This window comes from Macrosteles quadrilineatus, unplaced genomic scaffold (assembly GCF_028750875.1).
Source record: "Macrosteles quadrilineatus isolate MER2022 unplaced genomic scaffold, UCM_ALF_1.0 Scaffold_2__2_contigs__length_208266976, whole genome shotgun sequence".
NCBI lineage: Eukaryota > Metazoa > Arthropoda > Insecta > Hemiptera > Cicadellidae > Macrosteles > Macrosteles quadrilineatus.
Window position 1 is genome coordinate 66,022,861 of NW_026542595.1, and position 25,623 is coordinate 66,048,483.

Sequence of the window (25,623 nt, forward strand, 5' to 3'; positions counted from 1 at the left end):
AAAGATCCCTCCACAGAGTTGTTTACATTTTGGCCATGAGAATAATACTTTTTAATGAAACAGCTGTTCATTTTTAAATTGTATTTCAAACAACACATATTTATTGGGAGTTGAATTCTACCAAATAAGTATTTGCAATGTTATTTTCTGATTTTAAAATTGATTTTCTTCTTTATCATGCCATGTTTTGCAATATAACGTTCCATTACGAAATCAGTGGAAAATCCTTTTATCACAGCAATTCTTAAATTATATCTTATTGAACTATCTTATATCTATTGTACGGGTTGGTATGTGCCTTTTTCGCCACTTTTGCCTACATCTAATATATAAAATTCTCGTGTCACAGTGTTTGTCTGCAAACTCCTCCGGAACGATTTCACCGATCGTTATGAAATTTGGTGTGTAAATTCTGTAGGTATGCGAATCGGACGTAAACTATTTCCCGTTTCGAAATTCTTAAAAGGGCTCCGCCCCAGTGGCTCTGGAGTTTCCCATGTTAACCTTATGAGAAATGGAATTAATGAATCTTAACAGCTGTTTCAATTAAACAAGTTGGTTCTGTTCTATGATGTTCAATAGCATTAAAGTTACAAGGATTACCAACAGGGTGCAGCACTATTATTTCTTTTACATTTATGACAACAGCTAATTTGCAACCAAAAGGTGAGTGAGCGTAGCGAACGAACTTCAACCTGGAGGCGAGTGAGCGTAGCGAACGAGCTAACCTGAAGGCAAGTGAGCGCAGCGAACGAGCTCCAACCTAAAGGTGAGTAAGGGTAGCGAACGAGCTCCAACCCAAAGGTGAGTGAGCGTAGCGAACGAACTTCAACCAGGACGTGATTGAGCGATGCGAACGAGATCATCTTGAAAATTAAACGTAACGGTACTTTCTTTCCATCGGTCTGTCTTAGGGGAAACCTATAACTTAGGCGATACGAAGTTCGCCGGGTCAGCTAGTTTTATCATATTATTCTACAAAATATCAAATATTTATGTAGAAATATCTGCTCTTATTGTGTCTAATAAAATCCAAACTTAGAAACATTGCCTAAAATAGTACCTATCTTGACAAATAATTTGCACCTGCCTATATTACGGACTTTGGCGCCCTGAATTAGTAACATTATCGAAAATAACACGACATTTTCGCTGTAAAATATGGTACAAAGAGAAAATACTATTTAAGCAGCTACTGTCATGACAGAAAGGTCATATTCCTTTTAAACTAGATCAAATAATCCTTTGACTGGGACGGGTGGCGTCGTCCTGTAATCCAGCTACTAGGAGGTCACGAATTGTGGATATTTATAGGAATGCACTGTGGATGCGATACTCCCTGGTGTGGATTAACGTCCGCACGAGTGAGTACTACGACTACCCGCAGTGCTATCCTGATAATTATACCAATTCATAAATACCAATGCAAAAAAATTTGGTTCCAATCCAATTCAACTATAAACTGTAGATCCCTTGGTTGCCATTCGCTGTATGGGCTATTAATTAACAACTGTATCTAAGGAATGTCGGCCTTAGTAACTAACAAGACTTCAAGATCGCGCCACTCATCCTACACTCATCTCCATTCATACTTGGCTTACCTACTATGAATGATCGCCATAAAAAAAAAACGTATTAAAGGATTAAAGTATTTATCATATACGTTGATTAACAATATGTAAACGTCAATATATACGTAACAGCCATTTTACAGTATTTTTGCTTTTTGGAAAAGTTCAATTGCTATGTCATTTGCATTATTTATTGCCAATGAAGCCGCCAAGATCATATGAACTAGGAGGCCCCTAACAGTTCAAGAATAAAAGCCAACTTTACTTCATGTATTCCACTACACCTAACATTCCGTAGAGAGATTATATTGACAACTTTATGTTATTGATAAGGCCGAGGCCGAGACAACTAAATGACATCCCCCATGTCAAGGAATTTCAGCAGCTTTATCAGTAACCCCACAGTCAATTTCTCAAAACTATGCTAGAGGGTTCATTCATTGGCACAGAAGTACGATATGAACTGACGCGACGTGACGAAGGAAAATCAAACTTACACTGTAACGGATATACCTCCCTTTGAAGTTAGAACGTGTCTTCTCAACAAACATATATTTTTTCTCAAACACTGATGAAGTCGCGGAAGTGTTTAACTACAAGATCCACCAATACGATTTAAATACTATTTAAAGGTTCTACCAAAGGAAGAGATACCATATAACATACTAATAATAACTCCGATGACGTACAGAATAGGAAATATTTTAATCATTGAATGAACAACCAAATTTGGCAACTAACGCAATATTGTTATTGTTTTTACACTTACTCTTTGAACAATGTTAAATGCTCAAAATATGTATATTTCACCCAATTCATCGCAGTTAGATGAATTAACGTAAGCCTTGAAAGTAACCGTCGATTTCGACGGGTTTCCCCTAGTATATATATAATACGCTAAGCCGATTTTTGTGAACAGAACTCCTCCCACATTTTTGGACCGATTTTGATGATTAAAGTGTCAAAAAAATTGCCCTGATCTGTAGTTTTGCAAAGTGTTTTTAGTTTTTTGAAATCTTTATTAGTTTGGGCAGGATATTCCATCAAAGTTGGGTTTTCTCCCATAAGATTAACATGGGGGAATCTAAATATTTAATTGGAAACTTTGTCTCCACTAATTTGAGAGAACGGATTGGCGTAGAAACTTGGTAGAGGTGTCAAAAGAAAGGTCTTGGTCTGTAGATCAATTATCAAAAGAAAAACTAAGTGAATTCTCTTAGGGCTCTGTTCCAGAAGCCTTTAAAGATCCCTCCACAGATTTGTTTACATTTTGGTCATGTGGATAACACTTTTTAATGAAACAGCTGTTCATTTTTAAATTGTAATTTAAACAACACATATTTATTGGGAGTTACTAAATAGTCCAAAAGAAGTATTTGAAATGCTATTTTCTGATTTTAAAATTGATTTTCGTCTGTATCATGTCATGTTTTGCATTATAAAGTTCCATTACGATATCAGGAAAATCCTTTTATTACAGTAACTCTTACAATCAATTATTTCTTATTGGACTATCTTATATCTCTTTTACACGACATTTTGGCTGTAAAAAATAGCACAATGAGTAAACAATATTTAAGCAGCTACTGTCGTGACAGGAAGGTCACATGCTTTAAAACTAGATTACATAATCCTTTATAAGATATGTTGATTAAAAATGCATGTAAACATCAATATTTACGTAACAGCCAATTTACAGTTTTTTTTTTGCCTTTTGAAAATGCCCCATTGCTATGTTATTTACATTATTTGCTGCCAATGAAGCCGCACGACCATATAAACGAGGAGGTCCCAGTTCAAGAACGTACTACTAATACTAATTTAAAAAGCCAACTTCACTTCAAGTATATTCCACTATACACCTACAGTAACATGAACTGACCCAACGTGAAGAAGGAAAAATCAAACTTATACTGTAATGGAAATACCTCCCTTTGAAGTTATAACGTGTCTTCCCAACAAACAGATTTTTTTTTCAAATAAAATCATTGATTAATCTGCATTACACTGATAAAATCACGGAAGTGTTTAACTACAAAAGATCCACCAACATACCAGATAACATACTAATAATATCTCCGATGACGTACGGTATGGGAAATATTTTATTCGTTGAATGATCAACCATTTTTTGTAACGAACGCAATTAATATCATTATTGTTTTTACACTTATTACTCTTTAAACAAAAAACAATGCTGAATTCTCAAAATATGTATAATTTTACTCAATTTATTGCAGTTAGATGAATTAGCGTAAGCCTTGAAAGTTACCGTCGATTTCGACGGGTTTCACCTAGTGTTGTTTTAAACATTAAAACAAGTTAAAAATCAATGCCTTCTGTATTTATTTTTAGATAAAAGAAAGCATTATTATAACAAATCACAGTTACACTGAATATTACAGAACATACCCCCGCCACTAAGAGGGGTTCACCTAATAATCAAGTATTGAGAAAAAATGTATTTTAGAAATGAACATATTTACAATAAGTTTTTGGTTAACAGTCTAACTTCTTTCATTGTTCATTATTGATTGATAGGGGTGAGACTTTAGTTATAGATCTGGAGAGTGTTCCTGTTGAAGTTTTTAATCTTACAACTCGTACAAGACCATCTTGCCCTGGGGAGGTTGAAATGATACGTCCCATTTTCCATGAAAGGGGAGGTTGGTTTGGTTCATGCAATAGGACAAGATCTCCAATTTTGATGTTAGGTTGAGGACTTCTCCATTTCCCTCGTTGTTGCAACGTGTAGAGGTAGAGGCATTCCTGTTGCCATCTTTTCCAAAAAACTTTGGGTTAAGGCTTGAACAAACTTCCACCTTGACAATCTGTTTGTTGAGACATCATTCAAGTCAGGTTCGGGAAGAGGTCCTCCAATCAGAAAATGACCTGGAGTTAAGCAATTAATTTCGCTGGGGTCAGATGAAAGTGGGGTTAAGGGCCGTGAATTTAGAATTGCTTCGATGCGAGTTGTTAGTGTGATGAACTCTTCAAGAGTAAGAATCTGTTCCCCTATGACTCTCCGAAGATGGTGTTTGACACTGCGGACAGTTCTCTCCCAAAGGCCACCTTGGTGTAGAGCTGCGGGGGGTAAGAAATGAAATGTAATGTTGTTTTCCATGAAAACTTACTAAGAGCTTCTTGAGTTTCTTTCTGGACGAAGAAATTCTTAAAAATCTTTTGAACTTCATTAGCGGCACCTACATAATTTGTTCCACAGTCCGAGTGGATGTTGCTACACAACCCTCGTCGAGAGACAAATCTTGTCAATGCTGCTAGGTAAGCTTCGGAACTGAGATCCGTAACAACTTCTAAATGTACAGCCTTAACAGAAAAACAAATAAAGATACAAACGTATATTTTGATTGGACAGGACTTCCTTAATTTGCAAGGTTTAACTGAGAATGGACCTAAAACGTCCGTCCCGCAGTTGTAGAACACTCTTGCGGGTAGGACTCGTTGTGGAGGAAGATCTCCCATTTTCTGAGTTGCTGTCTTAGGATTGCATTTGAAGCATCGGATGCACTTGTAAACTCTTCTTCGAATAACACTCCGAGCAGATAGGATCCAAAACTTCTGAGATATAACGGCTTGTAAAAACTGAGGTCCAGCATGCAAGTGTTTCAAATGGTAATGATCAACGATGAGATTGGTGACATGGTTAGTTTTGGGCAAGACAATAGGGTGCTTTGCAGCGTAGGATACTTGAGAGTGCTTAAGGCGGCCTCCAACACGAATCAATCCATTTTCGTCTAAGAAGGGGGAGAGAGACGCAAGACGAGAAGAACAAGGTTTTCCAGCTTTCAATCTGGAAATATCTTCAGAAAAGACTGTTTGTTGAATCATTTTACATAATGTGATTGTTGCTTTATCAAGCTCTTCAAGCTTTGAAAATCCTGATTCTTTAACTTGGTTTGTTAAGTTATTTTTGAAGCGTAGAATGTAAGCGATGACTCGCTGGAGGGTTGACCAAGATGAAAAACTGTTGAATAAGTCTGGTTTTTCGGCCTTACGTTCTGGCAATTGTTCGTCTTGGAGAGGAGTGAAGCGAGGAATAGGCCACGATTCCTGATCCAGAGATAACCAATCGGGACCATTCCACCATAAACTGTTGTCTTTCATAGAAATGGGAAGGGTTCCTCTACTGGCAATGTCAGCTGGATTACAATGAGTTGAGACATGTTTCCATATGTAAGTAAGTTCCTGAACTTCTAAAACTCGATTTGCAACATAAACTTTTAAGCGGTAGGGTACAGTTTTTATCCATGACAAGACTACAGATGAATCACACCAAGCATGTAATTTGTTGACGAGGTAATCTTGAGAGAGTAGGGAGTTGCAATAGTTTAGGAGTTTGGACAAAAGATGGGCACCACACAATTCTAGTCTAGGGATGGAGATCTTCTTAAGAGGAGCAACTCGAGCTTTGGCAATTAACAGATGTACGTTGATTTCTCCGGAAGAACTTACACATCGCAAGTAGACACAAGCTCCGTAACCTGTTTCAGACCCATCACAAAATCCATGTAAACTGATATGAACAGCATCAGCTACGGAAACATATCGAGGTAAGCTCACTTAAGAAAGGGAGTTGTTGGAGGAACTTAGACCATTTTCCAGTTAGATCCGGAGGTATAGGCGCATCCCATGATAAACCTAGTGCCCATAAAACTTGTATCAACGCTTTTACCCAAAGAGTGACTGGAGTCAACCAACCATTTGGATAAAATATTCTGCTAACTGTTCCAAGTATACCTCGTTTAGTGGGAGGTGTGTCTGGGATATTCAACTGATAAGAGAAAGTGTCTGAGTTAGGTGACCATTTTATACCTAGTACCTTAAAATAAGGTTGATCTGAGGAGTTGAAATATAGAGGAGTTTCTTTGTAAAAGTCGGGAAGAGTTTCCATGATTTGAGGGCAGTTGCTTGTCCATTTCCTCAGTTCGAAACATCCTTTTAAGAGAAGTTGTTCCACCTCATTTCTTAGTACCAAAGCTTGTTCTATGCTGTTGGCACCTAAAATTAAATCATCTACATATACTTGTTTCTTGAAAGCCTCAGCTGCCAGTGGGAAGTTTGCTCCTTCATCAGTGATAAGTTGGTGAAGTGTCCTTAGTGCCAAGTAGGGTGAACAGTTGAATCCAAACACAACTCTAGTTAAATGGTAAACTGAAAGGAGATCGTCTTCCCATATACGGAATAAGCTATTAACGTAGTACTCATAGTAAGACCTGGACCCGGGACCGATTTTTTTTTTCGTTTTGAAGTCCCTAGAGGCCAAAAACACCATCCGTTCAAATTCATATACAGGGTGAGTTTATACTAAGTGCGTTAATTTTTACCAACTATTCTACTCACTAAAAGGAACAAAAAAATGCCAGGAAGAATTTTCTAACCCCACCCGTTAAGCTTTAGTGACCGATTTTGTGTATTTTATAAATTACCTGTAGTGGCATCACTATAGCTATCATAGAAGCCAAACCAAAACAGTTACAGAATTATACCTTACACCAATGAAAAGAACGTTAAATTTTCCATAGAATCATTGCAACAACTTTAACATACAACCCTATTTACCCCGCTTTAAAACTCACATAACATAGACAATGAAGTTTGCTAATAACTTCTTTACAACTTTAAAGTGCCGTTTCACCTATTAACATTAATGTAATGTTTTGTCAAATTGCTTAAAAAACTTTCTCATTTTATAACCTTTAAAATGATGTAACCAACAAGGTTATTACTGCATTCACATTTCGAAAAATTAGGTCAAAACTGTGTCAAGGTCAGAACTTTGGTAATCTAAACAGGGATCCAAATTTAATATCTGTTATTTTCTTTTTACCTGTTGTTAATCAACTGACACGATCAGCTGGGGTTTAAACTTTATTCACAAAACCATATGATTTTGATTGTTGCATTATAACCTTTAAATGATTAACTATTTTCTTATTTTATAATTTTGTGACAAAACTACAAACTCAGTTTAAAAAAATCTAGTTTTAATACAATTTAACAAATAAACAGGGAGGGATATTAAAAAAAATAATTGTGTAGGGTCTAGTTTCTGGATTTTCAATCACAATAAATTTTCAAAATGTCCACCATTTGCTCGTATACACGTGCGGATTCTTTTCCGAAAATTTCTCACTGTTGCATTCAGATTTATCTCCTCTTGAAGAAGGACGGAAGCTCTGAGAATTCGATTTCTTAGCTCATCCACTGTTTGAACTGGTGTTCGGTAAACTTCCTGTTTGAGGTAACCCCATACGTAGTAGTCCATGGGAGTTAGGTCTGGTGACCGTGGTGGCCAAGCAATTGTTCCTCCCCTTCCAATCCACATTGGGAAAGTATTTCCAAGGTAAGCTCGTACACCATTATCAAAGTGGGGAGGTGCACCATCCGCTTGGTAGACAATTCGCTGACGCACATCCAACGGGACGTCTTCAATGAGCCTTGGTAGAGTATCAGTAAGGAAGTTGAGATACTGACGGCCATTTTAATGAAGGCGGAAGATCAATGTAAGGGCCGATTAACTGATTTTCAATAAGTCCAGTCCATACATTCACTTTAAACCTCGTTTGGTTTCTACACTGGTGAATCACGTGTGGGTTTTCGGTGGCATAGTGATGTTCATTATGGATGTTGTAAACGCCATCTCGAGTAAACGTAGATTCATCTGTCCACAATATCGTCTTCAGAAAGTCACCCTGATCAAGTCGGCTAACAGAGTGACAAAACTGAAGTCTCTGTGAAATGGAAGGTCTCTCTGAACTCGTGTGAAATGGTAGGGATGCAGCTTTTCCTTTCTTAGTAACTTGGAGACGTAAGTTTGAGAAACGCCCAACTCACGAGAAACTGCCCTTGTGCTTGTCCGTGGATCGTCCTCAAACCGCCTCAACACAGCTTCTTCAACACCCACATCTTGTATCACGTTCCCAACTGAACGATGTTTGGTGGGAAATTTACCATTTTCACGCAAACTCCTATGAACACTGATGAATGTTTGTTCATTCGGAAGTCGCCTATTAGGAAACCGACGACTGTATTCACGCTGGCTCTCAGCTGCATTTTGAGAACAGAATCCATAAACTAAAATAATGTCAAGATATTCTTCGTTCGTGAACACTGACATAGCACTTAATTAAACTATTTCCAAGGTATGTTCATGAAATAGTGAATAATTTGAATGTTTACAATGCAACAATCAAAAACCAGCTGGTTTTGTGAACAAAATTTTATAACATCAGCTGATCACATATCAGTTGATTAACAACAGGTAAAAAGAAAATAATAGATACTGTATTAAATTTGGATCCCTTTTTACATTACCAAAGTTCTGACCTTGACGCAGTTTTAACCTAATTTTTCAAAATTTGAATGCAGTAATAACCTTGTTGATTACATCATTTTAAAGGTTATAAAATGAGAAAGTTTTTTAAGCAATTTGACAAAACATTACATTAATGTTAATAGGTGAAACGGCACTTTAAAGTTGTAAAGAAGTTATTTGCAAACTTCATTGTTTATGTTGTGTGAGTTTTAACGCGGGTTAAATAGGGTTGTATGTTAAAGTTGTTGCAATTGTTCTATGGGAAATTTAACGTTCTTTTCATATGTGTGAGGTATAATACTGTATCTGTTTTGGTTTGGCTTCTATGATAGTTTTAGTAATGCTACTACATGTAATTTAAAAAATACACAAAATCGGTCACTACAGCTTAACGGGTGGGGTTAGAAAATTCTTTCTGGCATTTTTTTGTTCCTTTTAGTGAGTAGAATAGTTGGTAAAAATTAACGCACTTAGTAGAAACTCACCCTGTATATAAAGGCCTATATACTGTATATTTATATATATATATGTGTCCGTTAGCGCGATAACTCGAGCAAAAATGATCCGATTTTGATGAAATTTGGTACAAACGTTTAAACCTATGTTTATTCAAACGAGTTCGCGAACCAGCATGATCGGACCATGGGAACGGGGGTTTATGGGGGGTTTTATGGGGTAAAAATGGGGTTTTCCCATTTTTGACCCAAAAACATAAAATTTTGCAATTTCTTTCCAAACTATACTGTAGAGCTTAAAAAAAAAAAAAATTTAGTATATTGAAGCGTTATAATGCGTCTAATGGTTACGAAAATTCCAAAAAATTGTAAATTTAAAATTCCCATGTTTTTCTTATGGACAATAAGTAAAGTGTTGTAGTTAGCTTGTTTATTAACATATTTTGCCCAAATTTGGAAAATGTTTTTATTTCTTACTAACTATTAACATTTTACATTAAAAAAACACTTTTACCCTCCCTGCTGCAGCAAACCTAAGTATGTGTTATAAACTGATTCTATTTAAATAGGGAATAAATGTGATATTTTTAAGGAGACATTTTAGTGTGAATCCAATCAGGCAAATGGAAATTCGATTAGTCTGCAGGTTTGCTGCGGCGGGGGTATTTTAATTGTTTTATGAGTTAGAAACTCTAGGCTCCAAGGACGCTTAACTAAGGTTGTAATATTATGTTTGAAAAAAAGGTATAATAATCATATTTAACTGGAGACTATCTCTGTGGATAACCACATAGTTATAGTAATTGCAAACAAACAAAACAGTATTTGTTGGTTAAAACTTCAACCATTATTTACCTCATAGGTCGAAGATAAAGCTTCTGTATTAGAAAATTTGGCACAAAAACGAGAGCAGGAATTTCTGCTATAGCTGCAACATTCCAGCCCCACTGCAACATAGGATTGAAAAAAGCTACAGTTACATGAATGGTTGCAACAATAACTCTATCAAAGGAATGAATCTAGGCCTATTATTATAATTCACTTAAAGTGAGGGGTGTAATAGTATCTTACATTGGTCTCACTACTGGATATAGGCTCTCCCTGTTTTATGTTGAAATATTACATAAAAACAGTAAAAACATTAAGCATCTCATTTCTCCAGCTTGGTTATTACCATGTGATATGCATTTAGTACCAAGAGCTTGTTAAACACCAACAAGTCATTTTTCACATTGGCCAGAAGAAACAGAAACATAAAAAATAGAACCAAATTAATTGTCTAGGTTGCCAGATTGTTGTAGTGCTAGTTTTAAAATTTGAAGATCGTTGGTTTGATTCCAAGCAAGATAGTTTCTGACTATTTGTGATTGGGCATCAATAACAAGAGGTCAATGTTGGATAGTAACAAAACCAGGTTTTGGACTGCTAATTTACAAAAAACATTAAAAATATGCAAATGCCATGGAAAAAACAAAAACACAAAGGATTACAGAAACTGGGGATGTAGAGAAGGCAAGAAGAAGAAGAGAAGTCTGAAAATGTATTAATATGTTGGTTGACTACCCACTCAGACAGGATTTCTGACCTAATGTCATGCATGGTTAAAAGGCTCCACTGCACCTTAGGCCAGTAAAACCAACTCAAAGATCAGTTCACTATTATTAAAACACTGGGAATTTAATAGTGTAGTCGTACAGAATTTGGTAGACCAGCGTCGGTCGGACATTTAAAGATTTCTTGTGCCTGTAACTTAAAAGCCCTAGAGCACTTAGTATAAAACAAATGTTGGAATATTACTTACTTTAAGACTATTCAGGTACTTCTTGGTATGAACTAACAATAAGTCTGTTTCAGTTGCTTCTTTTGGCTTAGCTATAGAATCCTCAGTGACCAACCCTTCTTCTTTCAAATACTAAATTAAGAAAAAACCTTATATTATTTTAAATAGAAAAATAAGTGTACATCAAATACATCCAATAATGATATAAGAACAAAGTATAACGTTTAAAATAGAATAGCTCTGTGAAATAGAAGAAGAGTGGCATGATATTTGACATTGGAGAGAAATACCTATCGTCCAAATAGGTATCCTTATATATAAGTGAAGGCGATTTCTTCGAAACACTACTCCTCTATTAATAATGGACGGATTTTTACAAACGATGTGTCAAAATTAAGTAGTTTTTGTGTAGACACCCCCTTTCACCAATTTCTGTAATAAAAGTCCTCGGGTTTAGCCCCACAGGCCATCAAAATCCCAATGTATTTCTTATGAAGAAAAAATTTTGTTTACTTAAACAGACGAATAATTTGTATTAATTACATACTAAAACAGCTGTTTATAGTAATCACATGATACACACAAGAGCGTTCATTTTCAGAGTGAGTTGGTTTTCAGTTTCGATAACTGGAGTGGAGTGATTGATTAGAAATTATTTTTGAGTTGACTCTTTTAAGTCATCGGAAATTATTACTATTATTCGTTTTGAAATAACGCCTGTAATACTTTGCAGTTGCTCGAATTCGAGCAACAGGTACACTAGTTCTCCAGAAAATGTGAATATGAAAACAAACTAAGAATCCAGGCTGGAGTGAATTCACACAATTGAAATACCTCTATCTTCCAAGTTTGAGACCAACAATACTGGAGGCTCTTCATCAAATCAATGACAATTGATGCATATTGAGGTTGAAAGACTTAAAGAAATGAATAAAATAGAGAAGTTACAAAAAAACAAGAGCTACAGCGCCTGAGACACTTTGAGGAAAGAGATATGTAGTGTCTGCGATGGGAGATAGAGAGGGAGACAACTGAAAGCTAAGGAATTAGAACTGCAGAAACGATTACTACAGGCAAAGCAGCATCAGTTTCTCATCAGTGACTCAAGTCAGCATCAGTTTCTGGTAATTACTATTTCGGATCTAAGGCAGAACTTCGTGCAATCCTTGGAAAGGAGGAAGAGTCTAACTGCAATGTCAAAAATGGCAGTAGGAAAAAGAACCGTCAGTTCAGATGCCCCATTGTGATAAAGGCCATGCAGAAACTAGCAGATTTATTCAGACATACTATCCAGCCTGTTTCTAGCAGCCAAATGCTCCCAAACCATAGTGATAAATCTGAAAAATAGCTGATGTTTTACTCCGCGTACAAAAAATCCCCTATCTTTTCAGCAAGTAGGATAAGAAAGTCTTGCTAGGATAAGAAATCGTCTTGAGGTAGATGCCTTTAAAATGGGAAAGCCACTTTATACGCCCCCTAGGTGCGTATTTTAACCCAAATATGACCTGTGTAGCTTTGTTACTGACTAAGATCAGCGGTTTCATTAGTCAGGATCTTTATTTAAAGCCCAATGATCAGGAACAGCTAGGTCCAGTTTCAAACCATCAAAAAGCTACTGACTTTTCTCAGGATCAAACCAGCGACCTTTTGATTACTAGGCGAGCACTATAACCACTCAGCTACCCAGCCAGTTGAAGATAACTCGTATGCTCTTCCCTGTAAAAAAGTTATCCAGCTGGTCTTATTGTTTTCAATCAATATTTTTTAATTTCAACCACAACAGCAGAATCATTGCACTTTCAGAATTAGTATATGCTTAACCCACAACTGTAAAATTTAATAACTAAGTAAGCTATCTTACAGTCTCAAATTTTTTATGGACAAACCTGATCTTAAAGAATTGTCAAACTGGTTAGTATAGTAATGTTCAATCTTGAGAAGGCTATACACTCCCACCTTCCAGATGACATGGTGCAGAAGGAAGATGACTTGAAAGTGGTTTTCACAAACTCAACTTAGATAAAATCCCTTATTCGCGGAGAATATTGAAAATGAAAGGTGTAGGGAATTTTCAGGATAGCAGATGTGTCCCAACGATGAAAGATGACTGTAGAAAAGAAACCATGTATTTTCTGCTTACGGTCTCATTGGCTCAAAACGAATAGAATCAAAAAGGTTTGTGGAATAAGGTTCACTCATCCATTATTGGGCATTTCTACAGTTAGTTCAATAACAAATGCGTGATATTAACATCTCAGCTGTTGACCAGCATTGTTGCGAGTTGCGAATATTATGCGCTCTCTGGTTGTAACATATGTTAGTCATTGGATCGCGTAACGTCGCAACAATGATATCGTCCACCGATATTAGAACAGAAACGGTTTGTATCAAAACATAAAAGAATGACATCACTGGATGGAATCTAATACCAATAAGCTCTACATGTGTTTTGGACTTTTTTGAGAGTTTTGTTGAAATAATAATAAAAACATGTTTATTTTCAGGTTGGTTATTAGTTTGTTTATGACCCATATTGTTTCTATTTTATAATCCATGGGATCGTCAAACAACACGCCCATTCCGGTGGCGCATCGTCAAAACTACAGAACGTCCTTGGGTTTTTCTCAAAACTCTTAGTTCAGCATTAATGTATAATTTTTGCGGTAAAATATTCTATGTTTATGAACAGTCGTAATTATCCAATTGTTTGATAAAATACCCCAACTATATTAAATATACAATGCTAGATGGCATGGATTTATGGAAATGTTGTTTTCTTTTGTACTGTATTTAGTATTTTGCCACTGCACTGTAAATGATTGTTTATAAGCACATGTTAATTTACAATAAAGTTCCAAACTCCTTAAAGCAGTTAAACTTGGCAAAATTTACAGACAAAATCAAAACAGTTTTAGTAGGAAATAGTTATTTGTGTAACTAGTGAGCAAAGTGGCACTTTGATGCACACGAGAGCAACGTTTACTCACCTGCGGCTCGTGCGGAATGATCTCGAGTGCAGCAAAGGCCTTTTGCACTCGTGTTACACATTATATTTTTCCTACAGTCACTATAAAGCATATAAATAATTAGTCTTTCAAACACTATACAACACGTTTTTAGGTTCAGCTGGCAACACAAATAGGGGCCCTAGAGAAAGTAGTCACCGGTCCGTATCACTCCGCTATTTTTTCCTCGGCAAGCAAATGTGCTCCGCGACTTGAGAAAATAGTTCCGTATGTTTTTGTAATTTGCAGTGGTTTCCGCGCCTAAAAAAATGCTTTAAAGGTATTTTCTTGTTTATTAAGTCGTTTTATTATCGTAGGAATGTTTTAAAAACGTTTAAAAGAAAAGTCCAGAAAGTTCAGAAATACCGAAAAGAGAACAAACTATAAACACGAAATGACAGGTTAAATCGTAGTTATAATAGTCAATCAGCTGCTCATAGTATTATTTTTATTTAAGTGTTGCCAACCTATTTCCAAGCGTACACGGATTACGTGCATAATAGAACAACGCTGTTTTGTGTTGTTTTGTTGGAATCCTGATGTGCGCCAAAGTATAAACCGTACGACAAAGTATAAATATGCAGCAATTAGCAGCTTTCTGTACTACAGGGTGGCGCAGATGGATCGGGTGGTTTTAAAATACTTGTCAAACTGTCAATTTTAAAGGTATTGGATTGAAATAAAGTGCAAAACGTGTAGTTACAATGTTTATTGAGTTTATTGAGTTTATTGAGAAAAAATTAGTTAAGTTAGTTTTTTTAAATTACATCCATCAAATGCCTTCCTTCTCGAGCGACGCATTCTTGGAGTCGGTCCTTGAGGTTCCGCATTGCTCGCTCAAGCACATCACCAGGAATTGATGTGATTTCGTTGTGAATTGAAGCCTTCAACTTCTGAATGGTCCGGGGTTTGTTCATGTAGACCCTTGCTTCAGGAGTTGAAGGCTGCAATTCACAACGAAATCACATCACTTCCTGGTGATGTGCTTGAGCGAGCAATGCGGAACCTCAAGGACCGACTCCAAGAATGCGTCGCTCGAGAAGGAAGGCATTTGATGGATGTAATTTAAAAAAACTAACTTAAACTAATTTTTTCTCAATAAACTTCCATTGTACTACACGTTTTGCACTTTATTTCAATCCAATACCTTTAAAATTGACAGTTTGACAAGTATTTTAAAACCACCCAATCCATCTGCGCCACCCTGTATAAACAGTACAAGGAAGCCAACTTTGTCGGGTGACTGTAGGAAAGGCATATTACACTCTTGAGGAATTTTTCAACGACTCCTGGTAATAGACACCCATTCTCTCATCAACCTCTCCTAACATAAACAGTTCCACCATGCTGTAGCTTTAGTAGGGGTACCTTACTGGCTAAATCTTTTTTATATATTTAGAATTCCTTATTTATTAGAAACCTTGACAATGTACCTATCTGTGTATTATGTTTGTAATAATTGTAACAGATGTTATGTGCAATAAAGAATTGTCATTTTTGTCATTTGTTACAATTCATTTATTTACATTTTGGTAAAACTGTCTTGGCTACCTAGCTTTCCATAAGACCAATGTATAAAAGTAAATAAATAAATACATATTAATTACATGGTACCTTAAAATATCTAAAATATAATTATCGAAGCAAGAATGATTTACCATTACCTGGAATATATTTGCCCATTTAACAGCGTCAAATGGATGAAGTTTTTCCAAACCTCCGAACCTGACATTATAATGATTGCAGTAAACTATTGGCCACTGTTCAGTTGAAATGTCAAACCATAGGTTAGTCTTTGGTTCACTGTTCTTGCTATCCTATAAAAAGAAAAATTGTCAATATTTAAGTCACAAGATAAGCTCAGTACCAACTTTACCATGTACAAATTATCGATTTTACCATTGGTATTAACTCACTTGTAATACCTACTTATATATAATTCAGTTTTAAAAATCGTTGTACAACTAAATCTAGAATTCTACTGGACCGATTTTATTAATTAATTTACCGTTGAGAAAGTTAATTCATGTAGATCATACTAATATTATAAATGTGAAAGATTGTGTGTTTGTTTATTTGTTTGTTTGAAGTTCAATCACGCATTAACTACTGGCCGGTTTGTGTTGAAATTTGGTATCATGATAGCTCAGATTCCCGATTAACATATAGACATATTCTTACCTCAAAATCCTTTCGGGCTCCGCCCCAGCGGCTCTAGAGTTTCCTATGTTAACCTTGTGTGTATTCATATTTAAAAGGAATTAAATAATTTTGCCAGCTGTTTCAACTACACAGTTTATTTCTATGATATTCAATAGCATTAAAAGGTTATACGGTTTACCAACAGGGTGCAGCACCATTAGTTCTTTATACATTTATGACAACAGCTAATTAGAACCAAGCAGCAACAAAAACCTGAGTGTGATAACTTTACTTCTTTCTATTGTTTAGATGGCTATGGTAGATGTTCTATATACTATAGTATACTGTAGATTATAGTAAACCAAATTTTCTCAAAACGTGTCCTCTCTCATTGCAAATGCAAAGCACGAGTATTTAACTACAATAAGCATTGTATACCAACCCCGTACGAAGGACGGGTACTCAGCTAGTTTGCAAATAATTATGAAAGTTTGTTTTTGTTATGATTTATAGTGAGAAATAAAAAAAAAAAACATGTTTTTCATAAGAAATACATTGAAAACGGTGTTTTTCACACTTTTTATTTGGATGTGACTTGTGGCTGCCTTTTTTTAGTATTTCCAAGTGCATGGTATCAGTTTGTAGGTAATTTTATTCTCTTTCAGAATATCACCTTTTCCTTTGGTCGATTTCCTCACAATTTAAAAGTTATTTGCAAAAAAGCTAAGCACCCTCAGAATTTATAGTAATGAGAACATACTGAGTTAGGGATTTTTGTTAAACTTTGTACAACTAAATCTAGACTTCTAATAGACCAATTTTGTTAATTAATGGGTCAATGGAAAGCCTAATTCATTTAGATCTGCAAATAATTATGAAAGTGTGATTTTATTAAATATTTGTGGTGAAAAAGTAAAAATAACAAAAATTCATTAAAAACTGCTTTTTTCAAATTTATATTTGTAGCCAGCTTTTGGCTGCCTTTATTAAGTATTTTCAAGAAATGCGTAGTAGTTATTTATAGTAAATTTTATTCTCTTTCAGAATATCACATCCACTTTGGTCGATTTCCCCTACATTTAAAAGTAATTGGCAATAAGCTAAGTGATCTCCAAATTGATAGTGGTGAAAAAATTACTGAATTAGATATATTTTTGTTAAACTTTGTACAACTAAATCTAGACTTCTACCGGACCGATTTTGTTACTTAATGGGTCTTTAGAAAGCCTAATTCGTGTAGATTTGCAAATAATTATGAAAGTTTGATTTTATTACATATTTGAGGAGGAAAAATAAAAATAATCAATAATAAATTTAAAACGCCTTTTTCCAAGTTTATATTTGTAGCCAAATTTAGGCTGCTTTATTGAGTATTTTCAAGAAATACATAATAGTAATTTGTAGGAAATTTTATTCTCTATCAGAATATCACCTTCCACTTTGGTCGATTTTCCTCACCATTTCAAAGTTATTTGCAAAAACGTTAAGCAACCTCCAAATTTTATAGTGGTGGGAAAATACTGAATTATAGATGTTGTTGTTAAACTTTCTACAATTAAATCTACAGTTCTACAGAACCGATTTTATTAATTAATAGGTCATTGGAAAGCCTAATTCTTGTAGATTTGAAAATAAATATGAAAGTTTGATTTTTTAAGATTTTCTAGGTGAAACCCGTCAAAGTCGACAGTTACTGTTGAGGTTGCAAACAAGATTGTTTCATAATAAATCAATGATAAATAACTCTTAACAACTTTTAACAATTTGGGTTGTTTGTGATTTAGCAGTGTGCTTTAGGTATGTCCGATCTTAATAATCAATAATTCAAATGGAAGCTGGTATTTCACTGAAGGTTCTGAGGTCAAAATAAATAGAATAACGTCAATAGAATAACGTAATTAGAATTGAGTAAATATATCTCAAACTAAATTCCATATCCAAGATATGACAAAATTTGTGTTTTCTGATTGAGAGATACAGTATCTTTAACTTAACTGATTAAAACTATCAATATCTCAAGTGAAAGCCTTTGAAGTATATTAAGACCAAGACATAATAACTTAAATAAGAAAAGAGTTACGTATCATTGATTTCAGATTTAAGTACTAAAACGATTATAATTATTGTTGATTCGTGATTCAGCATTGTGCTTTAGGTAGGATTATTAAGATCGGAATCTTAATAATCAATAGCTTAAATGTAAGCTGGTATTTCACTATAGGTTTTTAGACCAAAACATATAGGGTAATGTAATTAGAACTGCTGGAATACATCTTTAATTAAAGTAAGAAATAAAAAATAAATCAAATTTATGTTTTTTGTTGAGTAATACATTAGATAAATTAATGAGCATGCTTGATGACAAATATGTGCTAGCATAAATTTATTTTAAGACCAAAATTATGAAAATCGGGCGGGTAGAGAGCCAAACGAACTCGAAAAAAACAAAATTTAACTCCTATAAGAAATGTACAGGGACGCATTTTGTGCATAACTCGAAATATACATCAAATTGAATGCTGAGTGCTTGATGGAAAATCTGTGGTGCGTCCATACCTTTAGTTTAAGGCCAAAATTATGTAAATCAGTCGGGTAGAAGAGCTAGCCGGACTCGGATAAAAGAAAAACCAATAATTTTTATAGATGGCAACAATAAGTTTACCAGTATGCATAATCTAATCATACAAAACATGTGTTAATAATTTAACAGCTAATTGTTATATTATTGTTATTTAATTGATTTTTCTTTGATTAAATGTTGTTGTTAACACTTTGCATTTGTGTTTAAAGTGTGTTCCTTATGTTAAGTGTGTGATTCTAATGTTATGTGCTTAATCTGTACCATTAATATTAGTGAGTAAAGAGGTGTATGGATTTCATAACCATTGTTTTACTAGAGACTGTTGTATTCAACCACAACGGGCTATGTTGCTAATTATTATTATATTTGAGATTATAGATCCTGAGAAAAGTCAGCAGCAGCACCTTTTTCATTTAAAACTGGACCCAGCTATCCTTGATCATTGGGCTTTTAATAAAATGGTCCAGGCTATAGAAGCAGCCCATCTAAGTCAGAAACAAAACTAAAGAGATCATATCACTCCATTCTACACTTATCCTTGCATTCATACTCATCTAGGTGTGCGTCACTATCTTCAAGTAATAATAACTAGCAAACCTGGTGCACGGAGTCATGATAAAAAAAAAAAAACGTTTTTCAATAGCCTATTTCTAGCTTTGGATAAAAAATTGCTAGCCAGTTGTTGGCTAGTAAGTTAAATCAGTGATTTAAATTATTTGTTTTAGTTTCAGTTGCAATTAAATTTAAAAAATCAGTAAGATAGTGTACAATGAATACAAACCCTTTAAGAAGCGCAATGCATTTGTAAATAATTCAGTCAGGAAATATATCAATTTTGGATAACTCCCGTGGTGGCCGCTAGGTAGACTAGCTATCGCGAGCGTGCGGCCAAGTCAGCTGACTGAGTGAGACAGAGAGGTGGCCTTGCGCGACGGCCGTGTGAGCGATCGTAACGGCGGCGCGCAAAGCTTATTTCGGTGGCAAAATTTTCCATCTTTCGCTTCTCAATTATCAATTATCAATTATTTAAGATGGGGACGCCACTATGTGCGTATTTTAACGGGTATTTCTTAAAGGGTTTGTATTCATTGTTGTGTTCATACAGCGGTAGTTTCCAAATGCCCTGTAATACTTTCTCTCAATAGTTAACTTCTCATGTTGAAGAATGCTTTGATCAATGGTTTTCACCTGAGTGGTTTTTCCTTTGTGCTGCATTTAGATTAAATAAGTTAGGTATTTTGCTAATAACATTTTGTAGGTAAGTTACCTTATAAATTTAGTAACTCATAGTCCTTTCAACTCCAAGCAAAACGGTACAACCCCACTGCTTAATCAATTACGGTTCAAGGTTCAAAGTTAAGGTAATTAATGTGATTTTACCATAAAATTCTGGAAAAATTGGATTTTTGAAAAAAACTACTTGACTGCTTTCAATTAAAATTTAGTATTATTATGTTAAGTTATGGTCCTTATAATTCAAATCAAAAAGGTACAACCCCTTAAGTTTTATTTCTTAACATTTTTACTTCCAACGCCTTTGCAATCGCTTACTGATTGACTTCCGGTCTCTGCTCCACTCTAGCAGTCATCACCTCAGACCAACAGCAACGCTTCAACAAACCAAGCGACACGACAGTGACTCAACAACCAATGTTTATTTTGGTAATGACTAAATTTACCTACAGTATTTCAAGTCAATTTCCCATAATTTGGGGAAAGCTCCCATTCCTCCCGGCTAATTAAGCACTATAACCCATAAAATTACCCTCCAATCCAAATAATTAACCAATATGGATGTCCCCTCCCCCCACCCAAAACCTAGAATTCCCACTATTCCCCTAGTGAATTGGGGTGCTTATATATTAAAGTTAATTAGTACCTAATAAAAGGAGGCCTTGCCCCCAAAAAGTCAATTTTAAGAAAGTTGTAGTGTTGATGTCAAAGAATAGTTTTAGGGGTTTCTTAAACATTTCAGGTCTGTCCTAAAAAACTACCGGTACGGTACTCGGTTCATTGTTAAACACAAACAATAGAATATATAGGCTACCTATGTAAAAATAATCGTGTAGTAGAAGCAATATTATCACTGTCACAAGATGGGCCACTTTTTACATTGTTTATTTATTTATTTTACGGCAAACACAATTTTTACATTAATTTTACATTGTGATACATGCGACAAGATGCCTATTACATGTTGTTAAACGTTGTACAGATACATACAGTGATACATGCAAAGGTTGTGTTCAATGAAAATGACTTGGAGTTGTAATAGCAATGAAGAGTGATAGTTGAATTAACTAGGTACCATAATCATTATAATTAAGTAACATGTTCAGTGAATAACAGACTATAACTATAGGTAACAATAACAATTAAATATAACATGCTTGGCGATAAACAATCTATAACTAGGTAACAATAACATGTCTATGTTGATGATGTCACTGACTGATTGAGAGTACCGGTAGTGGACACGTAACCAATTGAACCACTGACAGATTTTCGACATCCTAAAATAATGTCATTTTGTTTAATGACAGTTTTATATATTTTTAATATTGGTAACAATAATAATTGGCAACAATACTGGCAGTGGTGATAGATTCAATGTGGAAACGAGTAATAGTGATAACAATAACAGAATAGAAATAGATAACAGTGATAGTGAATGAAGTAGGCAACAGTGATAACATTTATAAAAGATAACAAAGTTAGACTCTGATGCAAACAGCAGATAAATCGAAAACACTCCCCCGCCCCACAATGTGGTTGTGATTCTCTAAGGCGCCACCAATAACAAAACACAACACCGTTTCATGACTAGAACACTGTAGCGAGGTCACTTTAGTCACAGAAAACATACTACTATAACCCAGAATGCCAACCGCATGGTAAAAAGCGTTAAGTACTTTGAGAGAGCTTTGCCTGTCAATTTGTAGGCAGTGCCACCAGTGTTGCTATGCTATAATCCTGTCTGGGTTATAGTAGTATGTTTTCTGTGCTTTAGTGGAGTAGCCTCCGGACGTCTCGCTTGAATGAAGCTGGTGATGGCCGAGAATACACATCTTCGCTGGTTCTCAGGAGTCTAGAGATGCCGTGGTTACGAGCATAGTTAGTTGGCTGGTATCTCCTTGTGAAGACAGATCTGGATCGAGTGCCCCTGGGAATGATGAGGTCGATGTCGTTTAATAACTCAGGACAATCAATGATCCCATTTACCAGTTAATACACGAAGATGATGTCACAGACCCATTGTCTCACTGGAAGAAGTTGTATATCAAACTATTGGGCCAGGGCTGTCACTGGTGCTTGCAGGAAGGGGAATCCAAGTTTAAGACCTAGCAGTCTGAGGAAACGTGTTTGAATTCTGTTTAGGATGTCCATGTGGCCTACTTGATATGGAGACCAAATGACTGAGTAGTATTCTAAAATTGGCCGTGCTAGTGACTTGTACAGGATGACTAATGTCAAAGGGGATCTAAGGGGCCTCGTAGAGCGATAGATAAAACCCAGCAGAGATGATACTCTAGAAGACATATACACCAAATTTTCAAGTGGGCAAAGGAAGGGAGTGGTAATCACACCAAGATCCTTGATTCTCTGGACCACATTAAGACTGCTGCCATCAATGCAATAAATATACTCATGCACCACGCTACTTCGACTGAAGAACATAACCACACATTTTGAGACGTTGAGTTCCATAGCATTCAATTTACACCAGTTGCTAATGTAGTTGAGAGAGAGTTGGAGTTCTTCTTGGTTACCTGTCGAAGTGATTTTGTTGAAAATCTTTATGTAACAACATAAAAAATAGCCGATTGGTAACAAACTGCCAGTTAAATTCAAATAAACTCTTGAAAATAAAGATTTTTTCTGACAGCCACGGGAAAGATTTAAGCAACTTATTACAGCAGAGGACTTCCTTTAACGTCTCAGCTTACGTTAGACCCGGAGCCAAATTTTACCACGTGGTGGAGGAAGTAAAGACAATCGCCAAGGACATGAAGACTATCTACTGGTAGTGGGAGGAGCAAATAATGTGGAAACTACATCGACAAGTCAGCTTTTGGACGACATCAGCCTTTTCATTAAAAGTGTGTCCAAAACAAACCTGCTGCTGGCAACCATACCTATGCGACATGATCGACCAGATCTTGACCTTAAAATTAGCAGGATAAATGCAGAGCTGGAAAAAATAACAACCTCAAGCAGTAACATGACTCTAGTACCCTTCCACAAGTTACCAAGGCACTTTTTCACAAACCACGGTTTGCATCTGAATAGGAGGGGTAAGAATCACTTAGCTAAGATGATAGTGAACATCGTACATAAGAAGGAGTCACCCAAATTAAACAAATTAAGAAACATCCTGGTAGAGAGGGATACTAGAAGAGAAGTTCAGCTAAAAGAAAATGATATTAACGTGGTTGATATTAAAATGGAGGATATGATTGCTAATGTTAAACATGACTATGCTAAAACAGCCTTTGCTCATACAATTTCGGAAGATTTTGGAGATAACAGGCACATGTCAGCAGGAGTAGCGGTGGTGTTTCGGAAAATGTTTGGTCGTCCAAAAACCTCGGATTTTGTTGATACAAAACTAACCAGACAAAAGGAAGAAAATGGATTGACAATCTTCAGTTTAGTAACCAAGTCTAGGTATAATGGCAAGCCTACTGTTTCGGACTATGACGAAGCATTTATCCAGCTTGAAAAACATTTCAAAAGCCAAGAACTCGAGAATCTTATATGCTCACCTATGGGCTGTGTGAGAGACTTAATTGACGTGCATCACTTTGCTCAAAAAATTGTAAATTTTCAAAAAAGAACTAAAGCTACAATTACTATTGCTTCCTATGATCAGCCATCAGCAAAAAGAGCTCTGTGGAAGGGCCTTTCTCACAATCACTTCCTTGAGGTACTGAGAGAAGAAATTAAAAAATCAAAAGCTCAGTTCAAAGAATCCTTCCTACTGCATGACGAGCCTGAAGGAGGTAGACGCCCATCGGAGCAACCTACTGGCATCACGAGTCAGGTGACAGAGCATCAACCATCCACTGCCCACAACCCAGACACCAGCAGCTCTTCAACTTTAGGGGCATCTCTGACCCACAGTGCTAGTGATGGTGCAAATTATGGGCAATATAGTGATTGTGAAAGTGGTAGAGTGGAGAATAACAATAGTATTTTTTTAGCTCATCCTTCAATGTCCATAGTAATATCAGATTAGAAAATAGTCCCCCATTTAAACACCGTTCTTACAACCAATCAATTTCTTTAGCTAATACTAAAATTAATAAAACTAAGAACCTGAAAATTTTTCATCAAAACATGCAAGATTTACAGTCACGTATTGAACCGTTAGAAATAATTTTGTCGGAAATTAAACCTGATATAATAATACTTTCTGAGCATAATCTTGGTCCAGTAGAGATAGAACGTTTTAACCTATCTAATTATTGCTTAGTAAATCAATATGCTCGAACTACACCTACAGGAGGAGGAGTAATGGTTTTGGCAGAACGGGGTTTGAAGGGGAAAGTTTTTGTTTCTATAGAATTAAACAGCCTTTGTGAGGATAGAATGTTTGAATGTTGTTTGGCCAAATTTCAGATAGGTAAATTCAAATTTATAACAGCGGCAGTATATAGAACACCTAACTTCCAAACAATAGAATTTCTCAATAGGCTCGATAACCTGATAACTATACTGTTAAAAAAAGAAAAATATATTGTGATTGCTGGAGATTTTAATATAAATATTTTACAAAGCTCTACTGAATCAGTTGAGTTTTAAAATGTTCTTACTCGGCATGGCTTAAGGTACTTAGTAGACTTTCCCACCAGAGTAACAGCTAATTCAGAATCTGGGATAGATAATTTTTTAACTAACATTGATGTCAATTTTCTTCAGATAGAAGGTTTAGTACCTAACTGGTTTGTCTGATCATGATGGGCAGGTATTGAAAATTAGATGTACATTAGGTAATAATGAAAATAAACAATTATTTAGGTATGGGAGGAAATTTACAAAAGATAACATGACTCTCTTCAATTCATTACTTGTAAAACTTGCATTTTTAGTCGTGTGAACTGTGGTTGAACATTAAAACACTTTAAGATTTAAACGGATTATATTTGAGACACAACACCAGTCAACAGTACATAAACACTACATCATTACATTCAGCAACCGACAGCAGGACTACCAACATTACAAAACGTATTAGCCTATACAAAGCAATGTACCAATCCATTAGGCTAAATCTATATCACTAGATTACAGTGATATATATAATAATACAACATACCCCCTTAATCTAGTGATAGCTCAACCAACGCTTCTTCACATTAAGTCAAAGCAATACCTTTAGTACAAAATACATGTTTAGCTTTAGGAAGACCTTTAGTCAATACATCTGCTAACATTTTATCTGTAGGCAGATACTTCAAAACTACTTTGTTTGACTTAACAGTTTCCCTAATGAAATGAAACTTAGTATCAATGTGTTTTGTTCGATTATGAAAAACAGGATTGTACACTAGTCTTTGAGCGCTTTGGTTGTCATTATACACTACAATTGCTTCATCATAATCAATAAGTTCTTTTAAGAGGCCTTTTAAAAACACACATTCTTTAGCTGCTTGTGTAATTGCAACATATTCTGCTTCAGTACTACTTAAAGTTACACAGGGTTGTTTCTTAGCTTCCCAAGAAACTGGTCCATTACACATTTTGAAAACA

At 35.5% G+C, this 25,623-nt stretch overlaps 1 protein-coding gene across 7 annotated transcripts in view; it reads right to left on the bottom strand.

The window, feature by feature from the left end:
* The window catches only part of LOC128988139 (histone deacetylase 11), a 100,373-nt gene that overhangs the window by 15,177 nt on the left and 59,573 nt on the right, over positions 1-25,623 (bottom strand). For 6 of the 7 annotated variants that reach the window (XM_054409361.1, XM_054409366.1, XM_054409365.1 and 3 more), the window contains exons 3-5: positions 15,812-15,964; positions 11,164-11,274; positions 10,218-10,309 (exon numbers count right to left, since the gene is read on the bottom strand). In XM_054409361.1, coding sequence (XP_054265336.1) covers positions 10,218-10,309; positions 11,164-11,274; positions 15,812-15,964 — 356 coding nt within the window. The remainder of the gene's footprint in view (positions 1-10,217; positions 10,310-11,163; positions 11,275-15,811; positions 15,965-25,623) is intronic. The other variant, XM_054409367.1, reaches the window with a different exon arrangement.